Genomic DNA, 21,791 nt, shown 5'->3' with positions numbered 1-21,791 from the left:
TTAACCCGTTCTCTTCAGGATCTTTGAGAGGCTGGGCAGGATACTTGTAAGACATCGCCCTTCAGCTTTCTAAAATACGTAAACGCCTAAAGAGTGACTGCAGCAGTGGACGCGGAGGTCTATGGGAAATGTAGTCTTGAATCCTTCTGTTTTACCGCGCGGCACTCTGGGAAGGGGATTCTGGGCTGCTTCTGCGCGTGTGCGGCTGTATCCCCGCCTCCTCTTTCGTCTTCTCTGGACTCCAGGGAAGAGGTTTGGGAAGCTGGGAGTCGGCACGGAAAGTGAAGGGTGCGCACCTGGGGTGAGAGTGCGGGGGGCAGCTGAGAGGGGTGCATTTGTGCCTAGGGATGGAAGCGGAAAATCTTTGGGACTCCCTCCCGCCAACGCCGGTGTATGCGCCCGGGCGGGCCCTCAGCCTGGGGGAGGCCGGTAGGGGGTGACCCCGGCCCTCGGGCTCCCGGGGTACAGGTCGGGCTGGTCCGGTTAAGAGCAGGTGCTCAGTGTAGGCCTGGGTGTGTGGGGACTGTGTGCTCGGCCCCGCCTGCAGCCCGACAGGGGAAAAAAAGCCCATGTCGGCGGCAGGGGGCAAAGTGAATTTATAGTGCTGACGGTGGCCAGGGGTCTGCGATGAGAGCCCCAGCTCTGGAGCAGAAGGGCCCGGTAAATTACAGGTCTGTCACCTGTAAGCAGGGTTACAGAAGGAACCTGGGTAAGAGGTATTTCATATGAAAATGATACTAATGATGACTGTTTCATGGCGTTGTTTTGAAACTTAGATCTAAGTCATCACTTCTAAAGCATTTAGACTAGTGCCAGATACTGAGCACTGAGTAAGTGACAACTGCTGTTATAGTTGGAAGACACTTTATTCTTTTCATTGGACGGCTTTATGTTATCTCACTACCACTTTAACAAAAACCGAGGCTCAGGTTGGTGGAACGGTGTGGTCAGGTCACAAGCTAGTAGTGACGGAGTTTAGATTCAAGGGCAGGTGTGCTTTACTTACAGCCTGTCTTTGTCTAAATATCACACCTACCTAATACCGACATTGTAGCCTTCACAGCACTTAGCAAAGAGGCCTGTCGCTGGTTCCCAGAAGTATAAGGGAAAGTGAATGTAGATGGAATCCTACCATGTGTCAAAATGTGTTCTGGGATTTCTAGTGTCTCTTCAGGTCACTTGGGGCAGACAGAGGTCCCTGGCCCCTTCTGCATTGTCAGGCTGTCTGTCTTTTAAGTCTGGTATTATAATGAATTCCAAGAATTAGGTTTTTGCTCCTAAAATGAATTGTTTCTTGGATCCACGTCCCAGTTACCTTGAAACAAAGTGACCCTTGTGAAGTAGGAAGCAGGGAGTCTCTGTTAACAGGGAGTCTCTGTTAACAGGAGTCTTACCTGGAAGAGAGCACCCCTATGACCTTAGACCTCGTTCCAGAGCCTCAGAGCAGAGACAGAAGAGCCCAGAAAGGAGCCGATCCTAGATTTGCAAGATCAGAAGCTGTTCTTAATCTCCCTGCTCAGAATGAGCCAGTCTTGATGATGACCCCATCTCCAGAAGCCACCAGACTATGTGACAGTGGGGGGTTTGGGCCAGCCTTGAGAAGAGCAAGGTGAGCTGAACTGGTCCAGGGGCAGGCTATTCAGGAAAGGCCATTTTGCTGGAGAGCTTGTGAGGGTGAGGTCTGGGGGTAAGGGATAACCAGGCAGAGGGAAGGAAATGCTGTCTCCACTCCCCTTAAATGCCCCCCCCCAAAGATGCTGTGTTGCTGTCACGTGTGTCTATCACCACATGTGACACTAGTGATATGCTGACCTCACAGGATCCCAGAATGATGATATGTGAAGGGTTTTCCAAGGTCATCTATTTCTAACTCTCTTGAAATCTTTAAAGACATCGGGCCTGAAAAGTTCAGTGACTTGCCCAGGGAAACCCAGTTTGTTTGTTACAGAATCAGGAAAACAGTGCACTTCGCCCTCTCACAGGTAGGTCACCAAAAGGGCCTTTTGACAAATATATCACGGCTGAAACAATTAAAATTTCCTGCCTTAAGGCATCCCATCTCTTTTATTAGGCTTTCTGTAGATTGTTTATACCAGCAGGTAAATAATATTAATAAGAAAAATAGATAAATGGTGCATACTGAGTATTGTTCTGCTACGTTAATTTTAATGAAAGTATAGTGTCTTATCCTTTGGTGTATTTAATTCAGCTAATCTTCTGTTGTTTTTATTTACTTGTGTTAGGACACATGCATTATTTTTAAAGTGATTGAGAAAAGTTTACATTCACTCAGTTAAAAACTGCAGATTTAATCCTCATGGTCATCTCAGAGTCACACAAAAACAGGTGGTACCACCTGTATGTGATCACTCTAGTGCCTTTTCAAGGCCGAGAGGGCCCTATGCCTATAAGGAAGATGATCCCCAACTGGGGTGCTGAGATTTTGGGGGTGAATCTTGGAGCTATAAGACAGGTTATGTCTCATGACACCCATCTTTCTGTCCCCTCAGCTGAACCACAGTTCTCTACTCTCCCAAGAGCAGAAAATGAACATACCTCAGGTGAGCTCTTTATTCTTTCCCCATTTTGCATTTTTGTGGATTTATAAGGTTAAGAAGCATCCATGCATTAAATGGAAAAATAAAAATAGATCAAGTCAATCTTGAGGGATAATATACACTATTTTACTATTAATTGTGATGTTTGCTGTCAGCTTTTGGTAGGTTACCTTTGTCAGGGTAAGAAGGTTGCCTCCATGTATCTGTTTGTTAAGATTTCACATTAGTCATGAATGTGCATTAAATTACATTGATTACATTTTGTGTATCTATTGGAGCAAAGCTATAGCTTATTTCCTTTAATCTATAAATACTGTAAACAGTATAATGGATTTTCTAATGTTAACTTAAATCCCTGTGTAGACCCTAATTGCTAATAAGTGTGGTAAGTTGCTTCTTACATATCTTCCTAGGACTTTTTGCTAATACTGTATTTAGGATTTTTATTTTTGTATCCACAACTTGGATTAGACTATGCTTTCTTGTTTCTGTGTCCAATTATGGTATCATGGTCATAGTCTCATAAAAGGAAATGGGACATTTTCCTGCTCCTTTTCTTTAATAATAATTTAGATGAGAAAATTGTGTTACACGTAGATTTTGTTAAACTCACCTATAAATTAGGGCCTTATGAAGACTTTTTGCATGAAGATTTTGATTAATTTATTGGTCATAAGTCTATGATGGATTTGTATGTTTTTTTTTAGTGTAACTTTCCTCATTACGTTTTCATAGAAAATTGTTCATTTTTATTTATTTATTTGTAAATTTTGGCTGCGAAGGGTCTTAGTTGTGACACACTGGATCTTTGTTGTGGCATGCAGGATCTTTAGTTGTGGTATGCGGACTCTTAGTTGTGGCACGCAGGGTCTTAGTTGCAGCATGCATACAGGATCGGATCTAGTTCCCCAACCAGGGATCGAACCTGGGACCCCTGCATTGGGAGCTCAGAGTCTTACCCACTAGACCACCAGTGAAGTCCCTATTTATGTTTTTAAATGTATTTTCATGAGCTTGTTGATAGTATTCTCTTAGGATTTCAAAATCTTTGTTATATCAATAATTTCCTTTTTTGATCAACTTTAAAATTTTATTTCAGTGTAAAGCTTGCCAATCAGAAAAGGACAAAGTATGTTCTCGTTGGCCCAATCTAAAACTAAGAATTTCTGTGTCTGAGGGTCTTAGTATTCTGTGCTGGCAGAATAGAATAGAGGAACTGGGAGTAGAGGAACGTGCACTTGCCATGTTTGTGCTTTCTACCTTTGCATACCCACCTGTCAGCACCATTTGTTGACAAGAGAATCCTTTCTCCATTGAATTGCATTGGCATCTCTGAGGGAAATCAACTAGCAACCTATGTTTGGGTCTGTTTCTGGATTCTGTTCACTTCTTTTTTTTATTTTTTAAAAAATTTTATTGAAGTATAGTTGATTTACAATGTTGTGTTAATTTCTGCTGTACAGCAAAGTGACACAGTTAAACATATATATACATTCTTTTTTGTATTTTCATTATGGTTTATCACAGGATATTGAATATAGTACCCTGTGCTATACAGTAGGACCTTGTTATTTATCCATCCTATATATAAAGCTTGCATCTGCTAATCTCAAACTCCCAATCCTTCCGCCCCCCACCCCTCCTCCCCCTTGGCAACCACAAGTCTATTCTCTATATCTATGTGGACTCTGTTAACGTCTGATGACCTTAATCCTTTTGCTAATACCACGTTGCCTTGATGAGTGTCTTTATAGTAACTCTTGAAATCAGATAATATGTGTCTTCCAACTTGGTTCTTTTTTAGGAGTGTTTTGGAGATTCTAGGTACTTTGCTTCTCTATAGAAAGTTTTGAAAATTGGCTTGTCTATCTCAGGAAAGCCTGCTGAGATTTTGATTTTGACTGCACTGACTATAGAATCTAATATCGATCAATTTGGGGAGAATTAACATCTTGATCAAAATGTCTTCCAGTACATTAACACATTATCTCTCGCAATGTGGGGTTTTGAGGGTTTTCATTTTTATTCTTTTGAGTCAAAAGGATAGTTTTCACTTACAGTTTAAAAGAATAAGTCTACATTTTGAAGATAAACTCTAGTGAGGTAGTAGTGAAAGCAGGAACAATATAGGAGGCTATTTCTATAATCCTAGCAATAAATGATGATCATTTAAGGGTGTTAGTTGCTTTCAAGTGGTCAGATTCTGAAGGTAATTTAAGGTAGAGCCAACAGTCTAGGAGTGTGTGTTTCTTCTCCACAACCTTACAAATAGAGTGTGCCATCAAACTTTTTGAATTTTTACTAATGTGATTAAAAATGATAACTCAAGTTTAGTTTTACAAGCTTTCCTCTTCTCATGAGTGAGGTGGAACATCTTTTTGTTTGTAATTCATCTATATTTCTTTTTTATTGAACTGTTTATTTCTTACTGTTTTCCTGTTGATGTGCTAATTTTAATTAATATATCCAATATATCTTTATAGCCATTTTTCAGTGATATAAGTTGCACAATTTTCCTAGTTTTTCATATTTTTGCCTTGCTCATGTTTTTTTTAATTTTTGCCATAAAGGCATTTGTTTTTTGCTTTTAACTGTGGTGAACTTTTTTGGCATTTAAAAAAATGTATTGAAATACAGTTGATTTACAATGTTGTGTTAGTTTCAGGTATACAGCAAAGTGATTCAGTTATACAAATGTATATACATATATATACATATACATATATATACGGTATACATATTCTTTATCAGATTCTTTTCCATTATAGGTTATTACAAGATATTGAGTATAGCTCCCTGTGCTATACAGTAGGTCCTTGTTGGTTATCTGTTTTATATATTGTGGTATGTATATGTTAATCCCAAATTCCTAATTTATCCCTCCCTCCCCTTTGCCGTTTGATAACCATAAGTTGTTTTCTACGTCTTTGAGTTTATATCTCTTCTGTAAGTAAGTTCATTTGTATCATCTTTTTAGATTACACATATAAGTGATATCATATAATATTTGTCTTTCTTCTTCTTATGATAATCTCTAGGTCCATCCATGTCACTGCAAATGGCATGATTTCATTCTTTTTTGTGGCTGAGTAATATTCCATTGCATATATATAGATATATGTAGATATATACACACCACATCTTTGTCCATTCATTGGTTGATGGAAATTTAGGTTGCTTCCATGGCTTGGCTATTGTAAAATGCTGCAATGAACATTGGGGTGCATGTATCTTTTCGAAGTATGGTTTTCTCCAGATATATGCCCAAGATTGGGATTGCAAGATCATATGGTAGCTCTATTTTTAGTTTTTTAAGGAACCTCCGTACTGTTCTCCATAGTGGCTGCACCAATTTACATTCCCACCAACAGTGTAGAAGGGTTCCCTTTTCTCCACACCCTCTCCAGCATTTGTGATTTGTAGATATTTTGATGATAGCTATTCTGACTGGTGTGAGGTGATACCTCATTGTAGTTTTGATTTGCATTTCTCTAATAATTAGTGATATTGAGCACCTTTTCATATGCCTGTTAGCCATCTGTATGTCTTCTTTGGAGAAATGTCTGTTTAGGTCTTCTGCCCATTTTTTGATTAGGTTGTTTGGTTTGAGCTGTTTGTATATTTTGGAAATTAATTCCTTGTCAGTAGCATCATTTGCAAATATTTTCTCCCAGTCTGTAGGTTGTCTTTTCATTTTGTTCATGGTTTCCTATGCTGTGCAAAAGCTCTTAAGTTTAGTTAGGTCCCATTTGTTTATTTTTGTTTTTATTTACATTACTGTAGGAGACAGATCCAGAAAAATATTGCTGTGATTTATGTCCAAGAGTGTTCTGCCTGTGTTTTCCTCTAGGAGTTTTATAGTATTTGGTCTTACATTTAGATCTTAAATCATTTTATTTTTGTGTATGGTGTTAGAGAATGTTCTAATTTCATTATTTTACATGTAGCTGTCGAATTTTCCCAGCACCACTTGTTAAAGAGACTGTCTTTTCTCCCTTGTATATTCTTGGCTCCTTTGTCATAGATTAGTTGACCATAGGTGTGTGGGTTTATTTCTGGGCTTTCTATCCTGTTCCATTGATCTGTATGTCTGTTTTTGTGGCAGTATCATAGTGTTTTGACAACTGTAGTTTTGTAGTATAGCTTGAAGTCAGAGAGCATGATACCTGCAGCTCAGTTCTTCTTTCTCAAAATTGCTTTGGCTATTCAGGGTCTTTCGAAGGCATTTGATTTTTATGTTGTCAAGTTTAGCGGTTTTTTCTTTTATGCTTCCTGGATTTTTAGTCATAGTTGGGCATTTCCCACTCTGACCTTATAAAAGAATTGCTCTGTGTAGTCTTTTAGAGTATGATTTTATTTTTTACAGTTAGATCTCGAATACATTTTAATTTTATCCTGCTCTGTGGTGTGAGATGTAGATCAGTCTTTTCCCAGATGGCCATCTAGTTATTCCGATGACATTTGTATCTAGCCATTTCTCACTCATTTAAATGATGTCACCTGTATTCAAATAGGAAATTGACTCTGTTTATCATTTCTCCTACTACACAGTTTCTTCAGTTTAAGCTTGGACGTCTTTCTGGGCTTTCACCAGTGCCCTGTTCCTTTTTCCCACTTCTACATTTATATTAGATTGTGGGCAATATTGTTCTATTTTTTTTATCAATACTACCTTACCCTCTATCTTCCAGAATTTGTTCAAAATTCAGGCCTTGTGCTGGGACGTTTCTCTGAATTCCTCTTTTGTCATACTTTTATAGCTATAAAAGCTTTTTATTTTACCTGAATGTGTTTTTGGAGGCAGGGGATGTAAATGTGTGTGTTCAGTTTATTCCCTTGAACTAGAGAAATAATTTTTGCTTGTAATTCTCTCGTCTCTTAATTTCTGGTACTCTAATCTTTCTGTTTTCTCTTTCTATCACTTAGAAATTCTTTCTCAGCCTTCCTGGCCTATCTTTCTACCTGCCTTTTAAATTTTGCTATTCCCTTGAATTTTGTACTTGCTCCTTTTCTTTCCTAAAGTTTCTATGTCCTTTCTGAACCAGCCCTTTTTCCCTGATGACTTAAGTTACCATCTTAATGACTGTCTCCTAGATCCTTATTTTCATTTTAGATTTCCCTTCTCCGTTCCAGAATCTTGCAGCCAACGATGAAATAAATAATTCCATATGTTCCATGGGTGTTTTGAGTGCAGTTGAACAACATCTGCTCCCTGTGACCCAGCCTCTGATTCTTACTTATTCTTCCAGTCTCTGGGTATGGCATCAGCATCTACCCACTTGCTTGTGCAGCATCTCTGTGTATTAATTTCCCATTCTTTATCGCTGTTGCTTTGCCTTAGTATAGGTCATTTCTTAAACTGGGTATTTTGTTCGGTCGCTGAATATATTGTCCACTATTCGTATAGAACGATGGTTCCTAACTAGGGGTGATTTTGCTTCCCAGGAGACATTTGGAAGTATTTGGAGATATTTTTGATTGTCATGATTGGGAATGCTATTGATATCTGATCAGTAGAAAACAGGGATACTGGTAAATATCCTAAAATACACAGGACAGTCTTCCACAAAAATAGCATTATCTGGTCCAGAGTGTCAGTAGTGCCAAATTGAAGATACCCTGCTATAGAGCAAAGGCAGAGTTAGTCATCTTTTATAGCATTTTGTTTTAAACTCTAAACAGTAAAAATATATCTGGAGAAAACCATGGTTCGAAAGTATACATGCACCCCAGTGTTCATTGCAGCACTGTTTACAATAGCCAAGGCAAGGAAGCAACCTAAATGTCCATCAACAAATGAACTGATAAAGATGATGTGGTAGATATATATACACACACACACACACACACACACACACACACTGGAATACTACTCAGCCATTAAAAAGAATAAAATAATGCCATTTGCAGCAACATGGATGGAAAGGTGGGGAGGGAGGGATAAATTGGGAGTTTGGGCTTGACATATACACACTAGTATATTTAAAATAGATAACCAACAGGAACCTACTGTGTAGCACAGGGAACTCTGCTCAATATTCCGTGATAACATAAATGGGATAGGAATTTGAAAAAGAATAGATATATTTATATGCATAACTGAATCACTTTGCTGCACACCTGAAACTAATACAGCATTGTAAGTCAACTATAGTCCACTAAAAAATAAAAATTAAATAAACAGTAAACATAGTAGGAGTTAGTTTTCAAAAATATTTTCCATGTCCCAATTCTGAACCCTCAGATTGATTAGAAATATGTTGTTAACAGGCATCAGTGTCATTCAAGGACGTGACTGTGGAGTTCACCCAGGAGGAGTGGTGGCAGATGGACTCTGCTCAGAGGACCCTGTACAGAGATGTGATGTTGGAGAACTACAGCCACCTCGTCTCAGTGGGTGAGCAGACCTTACCATGTGACTTCCTCAGGAATGCAAATTCAGTTTTTTCTCTTTTTAAATGTTAATCACTTTTGTTGACGAATATTAAATGGAAAATTTAGCACTTTTCAATGTACAAGTCAATAGGTTTTAAAAGATTATACAGTAGATTACCATCATCAAAATCATGATTTGGAATATTTTCATCATCCCCCCCAAAATTCCTTGTACCCCTTTGCAGTGAGTCCCCTCCTTTCATTCCTACTTCTCAGACCCCAAGCAATCACTGATCTGTTTTCTATTTCAATAGCTTTTCCTTTTTTCGAATTTTACATAAATGAATTCGTAAAGTATATACTGTGTTTTGTCTGGCTTCTTTCATTTAGCATGATGCTTTTGAGACTCGTGTGTGTGTGTGTGTGTGTGTGTGTGTGTGTATCACAGGTTTATTCTTTTTATCCTTAGTAGAATTCCTTTGTGTGCATATACCGCAGTTTGTTATCCTTTCAGTTCATAGACACATGGGTGTTTTCCCAGTTTGGGGCTGTTATGAAAAAGCTTCTATGAACATTCACATGTAAGTCTTTGTGTCAATATCTTTTCATTTCTTGCGTAAATACCTAGGAGTGGGCTTACTGGGTCTTCTGGTAAGTTTATATGTAACTTATTTAGAAAGTGCCAAATGTTCCCAAGTTGGGTCTACTGTTTTTCATGCCTATAAGCAATGTCTGAGAGTTATCATTGCTCTTTGATTACCAACATTTCTAGTTGCATCTTATTGGATTTTAATTTGCATTTCTCTGGTAATTAACAATGTTGAACTTCTTTTCATGTGCTTTTTAACCATTCATAATCTCCTTTAATGAAGTATCTCATGAAATCTTTTGCCCATTTTTTTGTATAGTTTTTTGGTTTGCGTCTTATTGTTGAGTTGAAGGAGTTTAGATCTTTATCAGATACATGTTTTGCAAATGTTGTATTCTCTAGCTCTGGCTTGCCTTTTTTTTTTTTTTAACATCTTTATTGGGGTATAATTGCTTTACAATGGTGTGTTAGTTTCTGCTTTATAACAAAGTGAATCAGTTATACATATACATATGTTCCCATATCTCTTCCCTCTTGCGTCTCCCTCCCTCCCTATCCCACCCCTCCAGGCTGTCACAAAGCACCGAGCTGATCTCCCTGTGCCATGCGGCTGCTTCCCACTAGCTATCTACCTTATGTTTGTTAGTGTATATATGTCCATGCCTCTCTCTCGCCCTGTCACAGCTCACCCTTCCCCCTCCCCATATCCTCAAGTCCGTTCTCCAGTAGGTCTGTGTCTTTATTCCTGTCTTACCCCTAGGTTCTTCATGACAGTTTTTTTTCTTAAATTCCATATGTATGTGTTAGCTTACGGTATTTGTCTTTCTCTTTCTGACTTACTTCACTCTGTATGACAGACTCTAGGTCTATCCACCTCATTACAAATAGCTCGATTTCGTTTCTTTTTATGGCTGAGTGATATTCCATTGTATATATGTGCCATATCTTCTTTATCCATTCATCCGATTATGGGCACTTAGGTTGTTTCCATCTCCGGGCTATTGTAAAATAGAGCTGCGATGAACATTTTGGTACATGACTCTTTTTGAATTTTGGTTTTCTCAGGGTATATGCCCAGTAGTGGGATTGCTGGGTCATATGGTAGTTCTATTTGTAGTTTTTAAAGAACCTCCATACTGTTCTCCATAGTGGCTGAACCAATTCACATTCCCACCAGCAGTGCAAGAGTGTTCCCTTTTCTCCACATCATCTCCAGCATTTATTGTTTCTAGATTTTTTGATGATGGCCATTCTGACTGGTATGAGATGATATCTCATTGTAGTTTTGATGTGCATTTCTCTAATGATTAATGATGTTGAGCATTCTTTCCTGTGTTTGTTGGCAGTCTGTATATCTTCTTTGGAGAAATGTCTATTTAGGTCTTCTGCCCATTTTTGGATTAGGTTGTTTGGTTTTTTTTGTTATTGAATTGTATGAGCTGTTTGTATATTTTGGAAATTAATCCCTTGTCAGTAGCATCATTTGCAAATATTTTCTCGCAGTCTGTAGGTTGTCTTTTCATTTTGTTTATGGTTTCCTATGCTGTGCAAAAGCTCTTAAGTTTAGTTAGGTCCCACGTGTTTATTTTTGTTTTTATTTCCATTACTGTAGGAGACAGATCCAGAAAAATATTGCTGTGATTTATGTCAAAGAGTGTTCTGCCTGTGTTTTCCTCTAGGTTTTTTATAGTATCTGGTCTTATATTTAGATCTTTAATTCATTTTGTTTTTGTATATGGTGTTAGAGAACGTTCTAATTTTATTATTTTACATGTAGCTGTCCAGTTTTCCCAGCACCACTTGTTAAAGGGACTGTCTCCATTGTATATTCTTGGCTCCTTTGTCATAGATTAGTTGACCGTAAGTGTGTGGGTTTATTTCTGGGCTTTCTATCCTGTTCCATTAATCTGTATGTCTGTTTTGGGCCAGTACCATACTGTTTTGATGACTGTAGCTTTGTAGTATAGTCTGAAGTAAGGGAGCCTGATTTCCTCAGCTCTGTTTTTCTTTCTCAAGATTGCTTTCTCAAGATTGCTTCTCAAGATTCGGGGTCTTTTGTGTTTCCATACAAATTAAAATGGTTTTTTGTTCTAGTTCTGTGAAAAATGCATTGGGTAGTATCATCATTTTGAAAATATTAATTCTTCCAATCCAAGAACATGGTATATCTTTCCATCTGTTTATGTCATCTTCAGTTTCTTTCCTCAGCATCTTAGAGTTATCAGAGTACATGTCTTTGGCCTCCTGAGGTAGGTTTATTCCTAGGTACTTTATTCATTTTGATGCGATGATAAACGGAATAGTTTCCTTAATTTCTTCTGATCTTTCCTTGTTAGTGTATGGAAAGGCAATGGGTTTCTGTGTATTAATTTTGTATCCTGCAACTATACTGAATTCATTGATGAGCTCTAGTAATTTTCTGGTAGCATCTTTAGGATTTTCTATGGATAGTATCATGTCATCTGGAAACAGTGACAGTCTTAGTTCTTCTTTTCCAATTTGGATTCCTTTTATTTCATTTTCTTCCCTGATTGCTGTGGCTAGGACTTCCAAAACTATGTTGAATAAAAGTGGTGAGAGTGGACATCCTTGTCTTGTTGCTGATCTTAGAGGAAATGCTTTCAGATTTTCACCATTGAGTATGACATTAGCTCTGGGCTTGTCATATATGGCCTTTATTATGTTGAGGTAGGTTCCCTCTATGCCTACTTTCTGGAGAGTTTTTATCATAAATGGATGTTGAATTTTATCAAAAGCTCTTTATGCATCTATCGTGATGATCATATGGTTTTATTCTTCAGTTTGTTGATGTGGTGTATCACACTGATTGATTTGTGGATATTGAAAGTCCTTGCATTCCTGGGATAAAGGCCACTTGATCATTATGTATGATTCTTTTAATGTATTGTTGGATTTGGTTTGCTAGGCTATGTTGAGAATTTTTGCATCTATGTTGATCAGTGATATTGGCTTGTAATTTTCTTTTCTTGTGGTGTCTTTGTCTGGTGTTTGGTATCAGGGTGGTGGTGGCCTCATAGAATAAGTTCGGAAATGTTCCTCCCTCTGCAATTCTTTGGAATAGTTTCAGAAAGATAGGTGTTAACTCTTCTCTAAATGTTTGATAGAATTCACCTGTGAAGCCATCTGGTCCTGGACTTTTGTTGGGAGTTTTTAAATCACAGATTCAATTTCAGTAGTTGTTTGTTCATATTTTGGTCTGTTCATATTTTCTATTTCCCCCTGGTTCAGTCTTGGGAGATTGTACTTTTTAAAGAATTTATCCATTTCTTCTAGGTTGTCCATTTTATTGGTATATTTTATTGTCCATGTTGTTGGCCTGTAGTAGACTCTTATGGTCCTTTGTATTTCTGTGGTGTCAGTTGTAAATTCTTTTTCATTTCTAATTTTATTGATTTTGGCCCTCCTCTTTTTTTCTTGATAAGTCTGGGTGAAGGTTTTTCAATTTTGTTTATCTTTCCAAAGAACCAGCTTTTAGTTTCATTCATCTTTTCTATTGTTTTCTTAGTCTCTCTTTCATTTATTTCTGCTCTGATCTTTATGATTTCTTCCTTCTAGTAACTTTAGATTTTGTTTGTTCTTCTTTTTCCAGTTGTTTTAGATATAAGGTTAGGCTGTTTATTTGAGATTTTTCTTCTTTCCTGAGGTAAGCTTTTATCACTATAAACTTCCTCTTGGAACTGCTTTTGCTGCATGCCATGGGTTTTGGATTGTCATGTTTTCATTTTCATTTGTCTCTGGGTATTTTTCGATTTCCTCTTTGATTTCTTTGGTGATCCATTGGTTGTTTAGTAGCATATTGTTTAACCTCCATGTTTTTGTGTTTTTTGCAGTTTTTTTTCTTGTGGTTGATTTCAAATCTCATAGCATTGTGGTCAGAAAAAATGCTTGATGTGTTTTCAGTTTTCTTAACTTTACTGAGGCTTGCTTTGTGGCCCAGCATGTGATCTATCCTGGAGAATGTTCCATGTGCACTTAAAAAGAATATGTATTTTGCTACTTTCTTATGGAATACTCTAAAAACATCAGTTAAGTCCATCAGGTCTAATGTGTCATTTAAGGCCTGTGTTTGCTTATTGATTTTTTTGTCTGGATGATCTGTCCATTGATGTAAGTGGGGTGTTAAAGTCCCCCACTATTATTGTGTTACTGTCGATTTCTCCTTTTATGGTTGTTAATGTTTGCATTGTATATTGAGGTGCTTCTGTGTTGGGTGCATGTATATTTACACTTGTTATATCTTCTTGGATTGATCCCTTGATCATTATGTGGTGTCCTTCTTTGTCTCCTGTAACAGTCTTTATTTAATTTAATTTATTTTTTATTTTTTTGCGGTACGTGGGCCTCTCACTGTTGTGGCCTCTCCCATTGCGGAACACAGGCTCCGGACGCGCAGGCTTAGCGGCCATGGCTCATGGGCCCAGCCGCTCCATGGCATGTGGGATCTTCCCGGACCAGGGCACGAACCCGTGTCCCCTGCATCAGCAGGCGGACTCTCAACCACTGCGCCACCGGGGAAGCCCCAACAGTCTTTATTTTAATGTCTATTTTAATGTCTATTTTGTCAGATATGAGTATTGCTATTCCAGTTTTCTTTTGATTTCCATTTGCATGGAATACCTGTTTCCATCCCTTCACTTTCAGTCTGTGTGTTTCAAGGTCTGAAGTTGGTCTCTTTTAGACAATATACGTATGGGTCTTGTTTTTGTATCTATTAAGCCAGCCTGTGTCTTTTGGTCAGAGCACTTAATCTGTTTACATTTAAGGTAATTATCGATATGTACATTCTTATTGCCATTTTGATAATTATTTTGGATTTGTTTTTTTAAGTCTTTCTTCTTCCTTTCGTCTTTTCTTTTCTCTCTCATGGCTTGGATTCCTCTTTCTTTTTCGTGTGTATATCTATTATAGATTTTTCATTTACAGTTACCATGATGTTTTTATACCGCAGTCTATATATTTATATACATGATTGTTTTAAGTTGCTAATCTCTTAATTTCAAGTGCATTTCAAATATCCTGCACTTCTACTCTCTCTCACGATTTCTGGTTTTGATATCATAATTGTGCCGTGGATGATTTCCTACCCTTATGTTTGCTTTCCCATTTTGTAATTTTCTTGTTTCTAGTTGTTGCCTTTTCTGCCTAGAGAAGTTCCTTAGCATTTGTTATAAAGCTGGTTTGGTGGTGCTGAATTCTCTTAGCTTTCACTTGTCTGTAAAGCTTTTGATTTCTCCATCAAATCTGAATGAGATACTTGCTGGGTAGAGTATTCTTGGTTATGGATTTTTCCCTTTCAGCACTTTAAATACATCATTCTAGTCCCTTCTGGCCTGCAGAGTTTCTGCTGAAAAATCAGCTGCTAGTCTTATGGGGATTCCCTTGTATGTTATTTGTTGCTTTTCCCTTGTTGTTTTTAATATTTTCTTTTTGTCTTTAATTTCTGTCAGTTTGATTACTGTGTGTTTTGGCATTTTCCTCGGGTTTATCTTGTATGGGACTCTGTGCTTCTTGGATATGGGTGATTGTTTCCTTTCCCATGTTAGGGAAGTTTTCACCTATTATCTCTTCAAGTATTTTCTTAGTCCCTTCCTTTCCCTCTTCTCCATCTTGGACCCCTATAATGTGAATGCCGGTGTGTTTGACGTTGTCCCAGAGATCTCTTAAACTCATTGTTTTTCATCCTTTTTTCCTTTTTATGTTCTGCAGCAGTGATTTCCACCACTCTGTCTTCTAGCTCACTGTTTCATTCTTCTACCTCATTTATTCTATTAATTCCTAATTGTGTATTTTTTATTTCAGTTATTATGTCCTTCTACTCTCTTTGGTGGTTCTTTATATTTTCTGTTTGCTAAAAATTTCTTATAACTTCTCACTCTGTCCATTCTTTTCCTACCTTCTGGGATCATCTTTATGATCAGTATTCTGAACTCTTACGCAGGTAAATTGGCTATCTCCACTTCACTTAGTTGTTCTTCTGGGATTTTATCTTGTTCCTTCATCTGGGATATATTCCTTTGCCATCTCATTTTGTTTAAATTAATACTTGTATTTTTATGAATGTAGTAGCTTAGTTACGTTTTTGACCTTGGATAAGTGGGCCTCTGTAGGGGATGTCCTATGTGTCCCAGCAGTACACTCCCCTCCCATCACCCAAAGGCTGGGACCAGCTCATCCCAGGGTAGGTTCTGACCTGTGTTTGTGGACTCAGTTCTGTAGGCTGCACGATCATAATTTCCTTGCTTCTGGTATCTGCTCCCTGGAAGATGAGCTTTGTCTAGAACCTTGTGTGGGCTTCCTGGCAGGAGCATCTGGTGCCTGCCCACTGGTGAGTGGAGCTGGGTCTTGGCCCTCTGGTGGGCAGGACCATGTCAAGGCCTGTGTCTAGAGGTGACTGTGGGATCAAGAAGTCTTTAGGCAGCCTATCTGCTGATGGATGGGGCTTATTCCCCCCTTGTTGGTTGTTTGGCCTGAGGCATCCCAGCACTGGAGCTTACAGGCTGTTGGGAAGAGCCAGGTCTTGATGCTAAGGACCCAAAATGTCTGCCTCCAGCCAGAGTTCATGTACGTCTCCGCTATGTCTGCAACCAGCTTTTATGACCCCAGAGAGAGCCACAGCCTCCCTAAGAGACCCTCCAAGACCAGCAGATATGTCTGGCCCAGGCTCCTATGGAGTCACTACTTTTGCCTTGGGACCTGGTGTGCACAGGACCTTGTGTGTGCCCTCCAAGAGTGGAGTCTCTGTTTCCCCCAATCCTATTGTGCTCTTGCAGTCAAGCCCCACTGGCCTTCATAGCCAAATGCTCTGTGGGCTCCTCCTCCCGATGCCGGACCCCTAGGCTGGGGAGCCTGGAATGGGGCTCAGAGCTCTCACTCCTGTGGGAGAACTTCTGCTATATAATTATTCTCGTTTGTGGGTCACCCACCTGGGTGGCATGGGATTCTATTATATTGTGAGTGTGCCCCTGCTACCGTCTCAAGGTTTCTTCTTTGTCTTTGGATGTAGAATATCTTTTTCTTGTAGATTCCAGTCTTTTTTATCAATGGTTATTCAGCAGTTAGTTGTGATTTTGGTGTGCTGTGCCATTTTATCATATGTGGAGATTCATGTAACCACCACCACAATCCAGATACAGAACTAACTATTCCATCACCACAAGGATTTCTCTCATGCTACCTCTTTAGTTTCATACCCATCCCCTCTCCCACACTATGCCTAATCTCTGCCAAATATTAATCTGTTCTTCATCTCTATAATTTTGTAATTTCCAGAATATTATATAAATGGAATCATACAGTATTTGATATATTGAAATTGAGATCTGCCCAAGTTGTAGTGTGTAGTTTATTTCTTGTTTTACTACAATGGTATTCCAGTCTATAAATGAATGTATTATAATTTGTTTAGTCATTCACCTATTAAAGGACATTTTGGTTGTTAATTTTTGGCTATTATAAATAAAGATGCTATGAACATTCATGTTCAGATTTTTGTGTAAAATAAATTATTATTTCTCTGGGATAAATGCCCAGGAGTGTGATTGGAGCTGTATGGTAAGTATGTGTTTTGTTCTTTAAGAGACTGTCAAACTCTGTTATCAAAAAGACCACGAACAACAAATGTTGGCAAGCATGTGGAGAAAAGGGGACCTTTGTATGCTATTGGTGGGAATATAAATTGGTGCAGCTGCATACTAGAAAACAGTATGGAGGCTCCTCTAAAAGCTAAAGATAGAACTATATGATCCAGCAGTTCCACTCCTGGGTATATATCCAAAGGAAATTAAAACACTTTAATTCAAAAAGATACATGCACCCCAATGTTCACAGCAGCATTATTTACAACAGCCAAGATATGGAAGCTACCTAAGTGTCCATCAACAAATGAATGGATAAAGATGTGGTATAGATACACAATGGAATATTTACTCAGCCATAAAAAAAAGAGTGAAATTTTTCTATTTGCAACAACATAGATGGACTTGGAGAGTATTATGCTTAGTGAAATAAGTCAGACAGAGAAAGACAAATACTGTATGATATCACTTATATGTAGAATCTAAAAATTAAGACAAACTAGTGAAGATAACAAAAAAGAAACAGACTCACAGAGGGAACGAACTAGTGGTTACCAGTGGCGAGAGGGGTAAGATAGGGGTAGGGGATTAAGAGGTACAAACTACTATGTATAAAATAAGCTACAAGGATATATTGTACAACACAGGGAATATAGCCAATATTTTATAATAACTATAAATGGAGTGTAACCTTTAAAGATTGTGAATCACTGTGTTGTACACCTGAAACTTACATAATCTGTAAATCAACTATACCTTAATTTAAAAAAAACAGAAACTGCCCAGAATGGCTGAACCATTTTGCATTTCCACCTACAGTTTGTGAGAAATCCAGTTATTGATACTTTCTATCCTTCCTTGTACTTGTTACTATTTTTTGTATTAGTGGTTGTAATAGGTGTATAGTAATATCTCATCTTGGTCTTAACTTGCATTTCCTTAATGGCTAGTGATGTTAAATATTTTTTCATGTGTTCATATGCCATCTGTATATTCTTAAATAGTAAATGTTCATGGCTTTTGCATATTTTTTTTCTACCTTTATTGAGGTATAATGACAAATAAAGATTGTATATATCTAAGGTGTAAGACCTTTTTTTTATATATGTATACATTGTGAAATAATGGCCACAGTCAAACTAATTAACATACCCATCATTTGACATAGCTCCCTTTTTTCGGAGGTGGGGGGTGGGGCTTGCGAGTACACTTAGGATCAACTCTCTCGGCAAATTTCAAGTATACAGTATAGTATTGTTAACTACAGTCACATTTGTATATAAGATCTCCATAGCTTATTCATCTCTGGTTAATTGACCTTTGTACCCCTCGACCAACATCTTCCCGTTCCCTAGCTCGCCAACCCGTTTAAACCAACATTCTACTCTCTGTTTCTATGAGTTTGACTGTTTTGAATTCCACTGAGATCATGCAGTATTTGTCTTTCTGTTTCTGGCTTATTTCACTTAGCATAGCGTCCTCTAGTTTTATTCATGTTGGGGCAAATGTCAGGATTTCCTTCCTTATGTGGCTGAATAATATTCTATTGTGTGTTGATATACCACATCTTCTTTAATCATTCATCTGCCAATAGACATTTTTAGATTGTTTCCAAATCTTGGGTATTTTGAATAATGCTGCAGTAAAAACGGAGTGCAGATATCTCTTCAAGATCCTGATTTCACTGACTTTGGATATATACCCAAAGTGGAATTGCTGGCTCATAAGGTAGTTCTGTGTTTAGTTTTTTGAAGAAACTCTATTGTTTTGCATAATGGCTGTATGAATTTACATTCCCACCAACAGTGTACAAGGGTTCTGTTTTCTCCACATCCACAGCAACACTTACCTTTTGTCTTTTTGATAATCACCATTCTCTAACAGCTGTGAGATGATACCTCATTGTGGTTTTGATTTGCATTTTCCTGATGATTAGTGACATTGAACACACTTTCATATTCCTGTTAGCCATTTGTATGGCTTCTTTTGAGAAATGTCAACTCAGGTCCTTTGTCCATTTTTATTTGCTTTTTTGCTATTGAGTTGTATGACTTCTTTATATATTTTGAATATTTACTCCTTACAGTTATTATTATGATTTGCAAATATTTTCACCCGTTCTTTGAGTTTCCTTTTTCATTCTGCTGATTATTTCCTTCTCTGTCCAGAAGCTTTTCTGTTTGATGCAGTCTCACTTGTCTATTTTTGCCTTTGTTGTCTGTGCTTTTGTTGTCATATAAACCATTGCCAAGACTGACGTCAAGGAGCTTTTTACCTATGTTTTCTTCTAGGAGTTTTATGATTTTAGGTCTTCCATTTATGTCTTTAATCCATTTTGAGTTGATTTTTATGTACAGTGTTAGACAAGAGTCCAGATTAGACTTCTACATGTGGGTGTCCGGTTTTCCCAGCACGATTTATTGAAGAGACTATTCCCCCATTTTGTGTTCCTAGCACTCTTGTTGAAGACCAGTTGACTGTAGATGTTTGGATATGTTTCTGGGCTCTCTGTACTGTTCCATTGGTCTGTAAGTCTGTCTTTATGCCAGTGCCATACTGTTGTCATTACTGTAGCCTTATAGTATATATACTGAAGTAAGGAAGTGTGGTGCCTCCAGGATTGTTCTTCTTTCTTAAGATTGCTTTGGCTAAGCAGTCTTGAGGGAAAAAAACAGAGCTGGAGGAATCAGACTCCCTGACTTCAGACTATAATACATAGCTACAGTAATCAAAACAACATGGTACTGGCACAAAAACAGAAACATAGATCAATGGAACAAGATAGAAAGCCCAGAGATAAACCCATGCACCTATGGTCAACTAATTTATGACAAAGGAGGCAAGGATATACAATGGAGAAAAGACAGTCTCTTCAATAAGTGGTGCTGGGAAAACTGAACAGCTACATGTAAAAGAATGAAATTAGAACACTCCCTAACACCATACACAAAAATAAACTCAAAATGGATTAGAGACCTAAATGTAAGACGGGACACTATAAAAGTCTTAGAGGAAAACATAGGAAGAACACTCTTTGACATAAATCACAGCAAGATCTTTTTTGATCCACCTCCTAGAGTAATGGAAATAAAAACAAAAATAAACAAATGGGACCTAATGAAACTTCAAAGCTTTTGCACAGCAAAGGAAACCATAAACAAGACCAAAAGACAACCCTCAGAATGGGAGAAAATATTTGCAAACGAATCAACGAACAAAGGATTAATCTCCAAAATATATAAACAGCTCATGCAGCTCAATATTAAAAAAACAAACAACCCAACCCAAAAATGGGCAGAAGACCTAAATAGGCATTTCTCCAAAGAAGACATACAGATGGCCAAGAAGCACATGAAAAGCTGCTCAACATCACTAATTATTAGAGAAATGCAAATCAAAACTACAGTGAGGTATCACCTCACACCAGTTAGAATGGGTATCATCAGAAAATCTACAAACAGCAAATGCTGGAGAGGGTGTGGAGAAAAGGGAACCCTCTTGCACTGTTGATGGGAATGTAAATTGATACAGCCACTATGGAGAACAGTATGGAGGTTTCTTAAAAAACTAAAAATAGAATTACCATATGATCCAGCAATCCCACTACTGAGCATATACTCAGAGAAAACCATAATTCAAAAAGACACGTGCACCCCAATGTTCATTGCAGCTCTATTTACAATAGCCAGGTCATGGAAGCAACCTAAATGCCCATCGACAGACAAATGGTTAAAGAAGATGTGGTACATATATACATGGTGGTACATATAGACATGGATGGATCTAGATACTGTCATACAGAGTGAAGTAAGTCAGAAAGAGTAAAACAAATATCGTATATTAACGCATATATGTGGAACCTAGAAAAATGGTACAGATGAACTGGTTTGCAGGGCAGAAATTGAGACACAGACGTAGATGTAGAACAAATGTATGGACACCAAGGGAGGAAAGTGGCGGGGGGTTGGGGTGGTGTTGTGATGAATTGGGCAATTGGGATTGACATGTGTACACTGATGTGGATAAAACTGATGACTAATAAGAACCTGCTGTATAAAAAAATAAAATAAAATTCAAAAAAAATTAAAAAGAAAAAACAGAATGCTTTGGCTATCCAGGGTCTTTTGTGTTCCATATGAATTTTAGAATAGTTTTCTCTATTTCTATAAAGACTGCCACTGAAATTTTGATAGGGATTGCATTGAATCTATAGATTATTTTGCATCATATGGACATTTTAACAGTATTTATTTCTTCAATTTGTAAACATGGGGTGTCTTTCCATTTATCTTCTTTAATTTCCTTCTTCAACATTTTATAATATTCAGTGTACAAGTCTCTGACCTCTTTGGTTAAGTTAATTCCCAAGTATTTTTTAATTTCCTTTTTGGATAATTCATTGTTGGTATAGAAACACAACTGATTTTTGTAGGTTGATTTTTGTATCCTCTAACTTTCCAAAATTTATTTATTAGTGCTAACGTTTTCTTCAGTTGAGTCTTTTGGGTTTTCTACATATAGAATTTTGTCATCTGTAAACAGAGATAGTTTTACCTCTTATTTTTTTATTTAGATGTCTTTTATTTATTTTTCTTGTCTAATTACCCTGGGTAGGAGTTCTAATGCTATGTTGAATATAAGTGAGAGTGGGCATTCTTGCCTTGTACTGGATCT

At 37.7% G+C, this 21,791-nt stretch overlaps 1 protein-coding gene across 1 annotated transcript in view; it reads left to right on the top strand.

Annotated features, from left to right (window-relative positions):
* Positions 1 to 239: 239 nt before the first annotated feature.
* Positions 240 to 21,791, top strand: part of LOC309824008 (zinc finger protein 782-like) — a 55,655-nt gene continuing 34,103 nt past the window's right edge. The window contains exons 1-4 of the mRNA XM_082656726.1: positions 240 to 288; positions 1,891 to 1,982; positions 2,511 to 2,561; positions 8,829 to 8,955. Coding sequence (XP_082512852.1) covers positions 2,547 to 2,561; positions 8,829 to 8,955 — 142 coding nt within the window. The 5' untranslated portion in view covers positions 240 to 288; positions 1,891 to 1,982; positions 2,511 to 2,546. The remainder of the gene's footprint in view (positions 289 to 1,890; positions 1,983 to 2,510; positions 2,562 to 8,828; positions 8,956 to 21,791) is intronic.

This window comes from Grampus griseus (assembly GCF_964374135.1).
Source record: "Grampus griseus genome assembly, chromosome: 6".
In the NCBI taxonomy this organism is placed as follows: domain Eukaryota; kingdom Metazoa; phylum Chordata; class Mammalia; order Artiodactyla; family Delphinidae; genus Grampus; species Grampus griseus.
The sequence above is the reverse complement of the archived record's forward strand: the minus strand, read 5'-3'. Positions and strand labels throughout refer to the sequence as shown.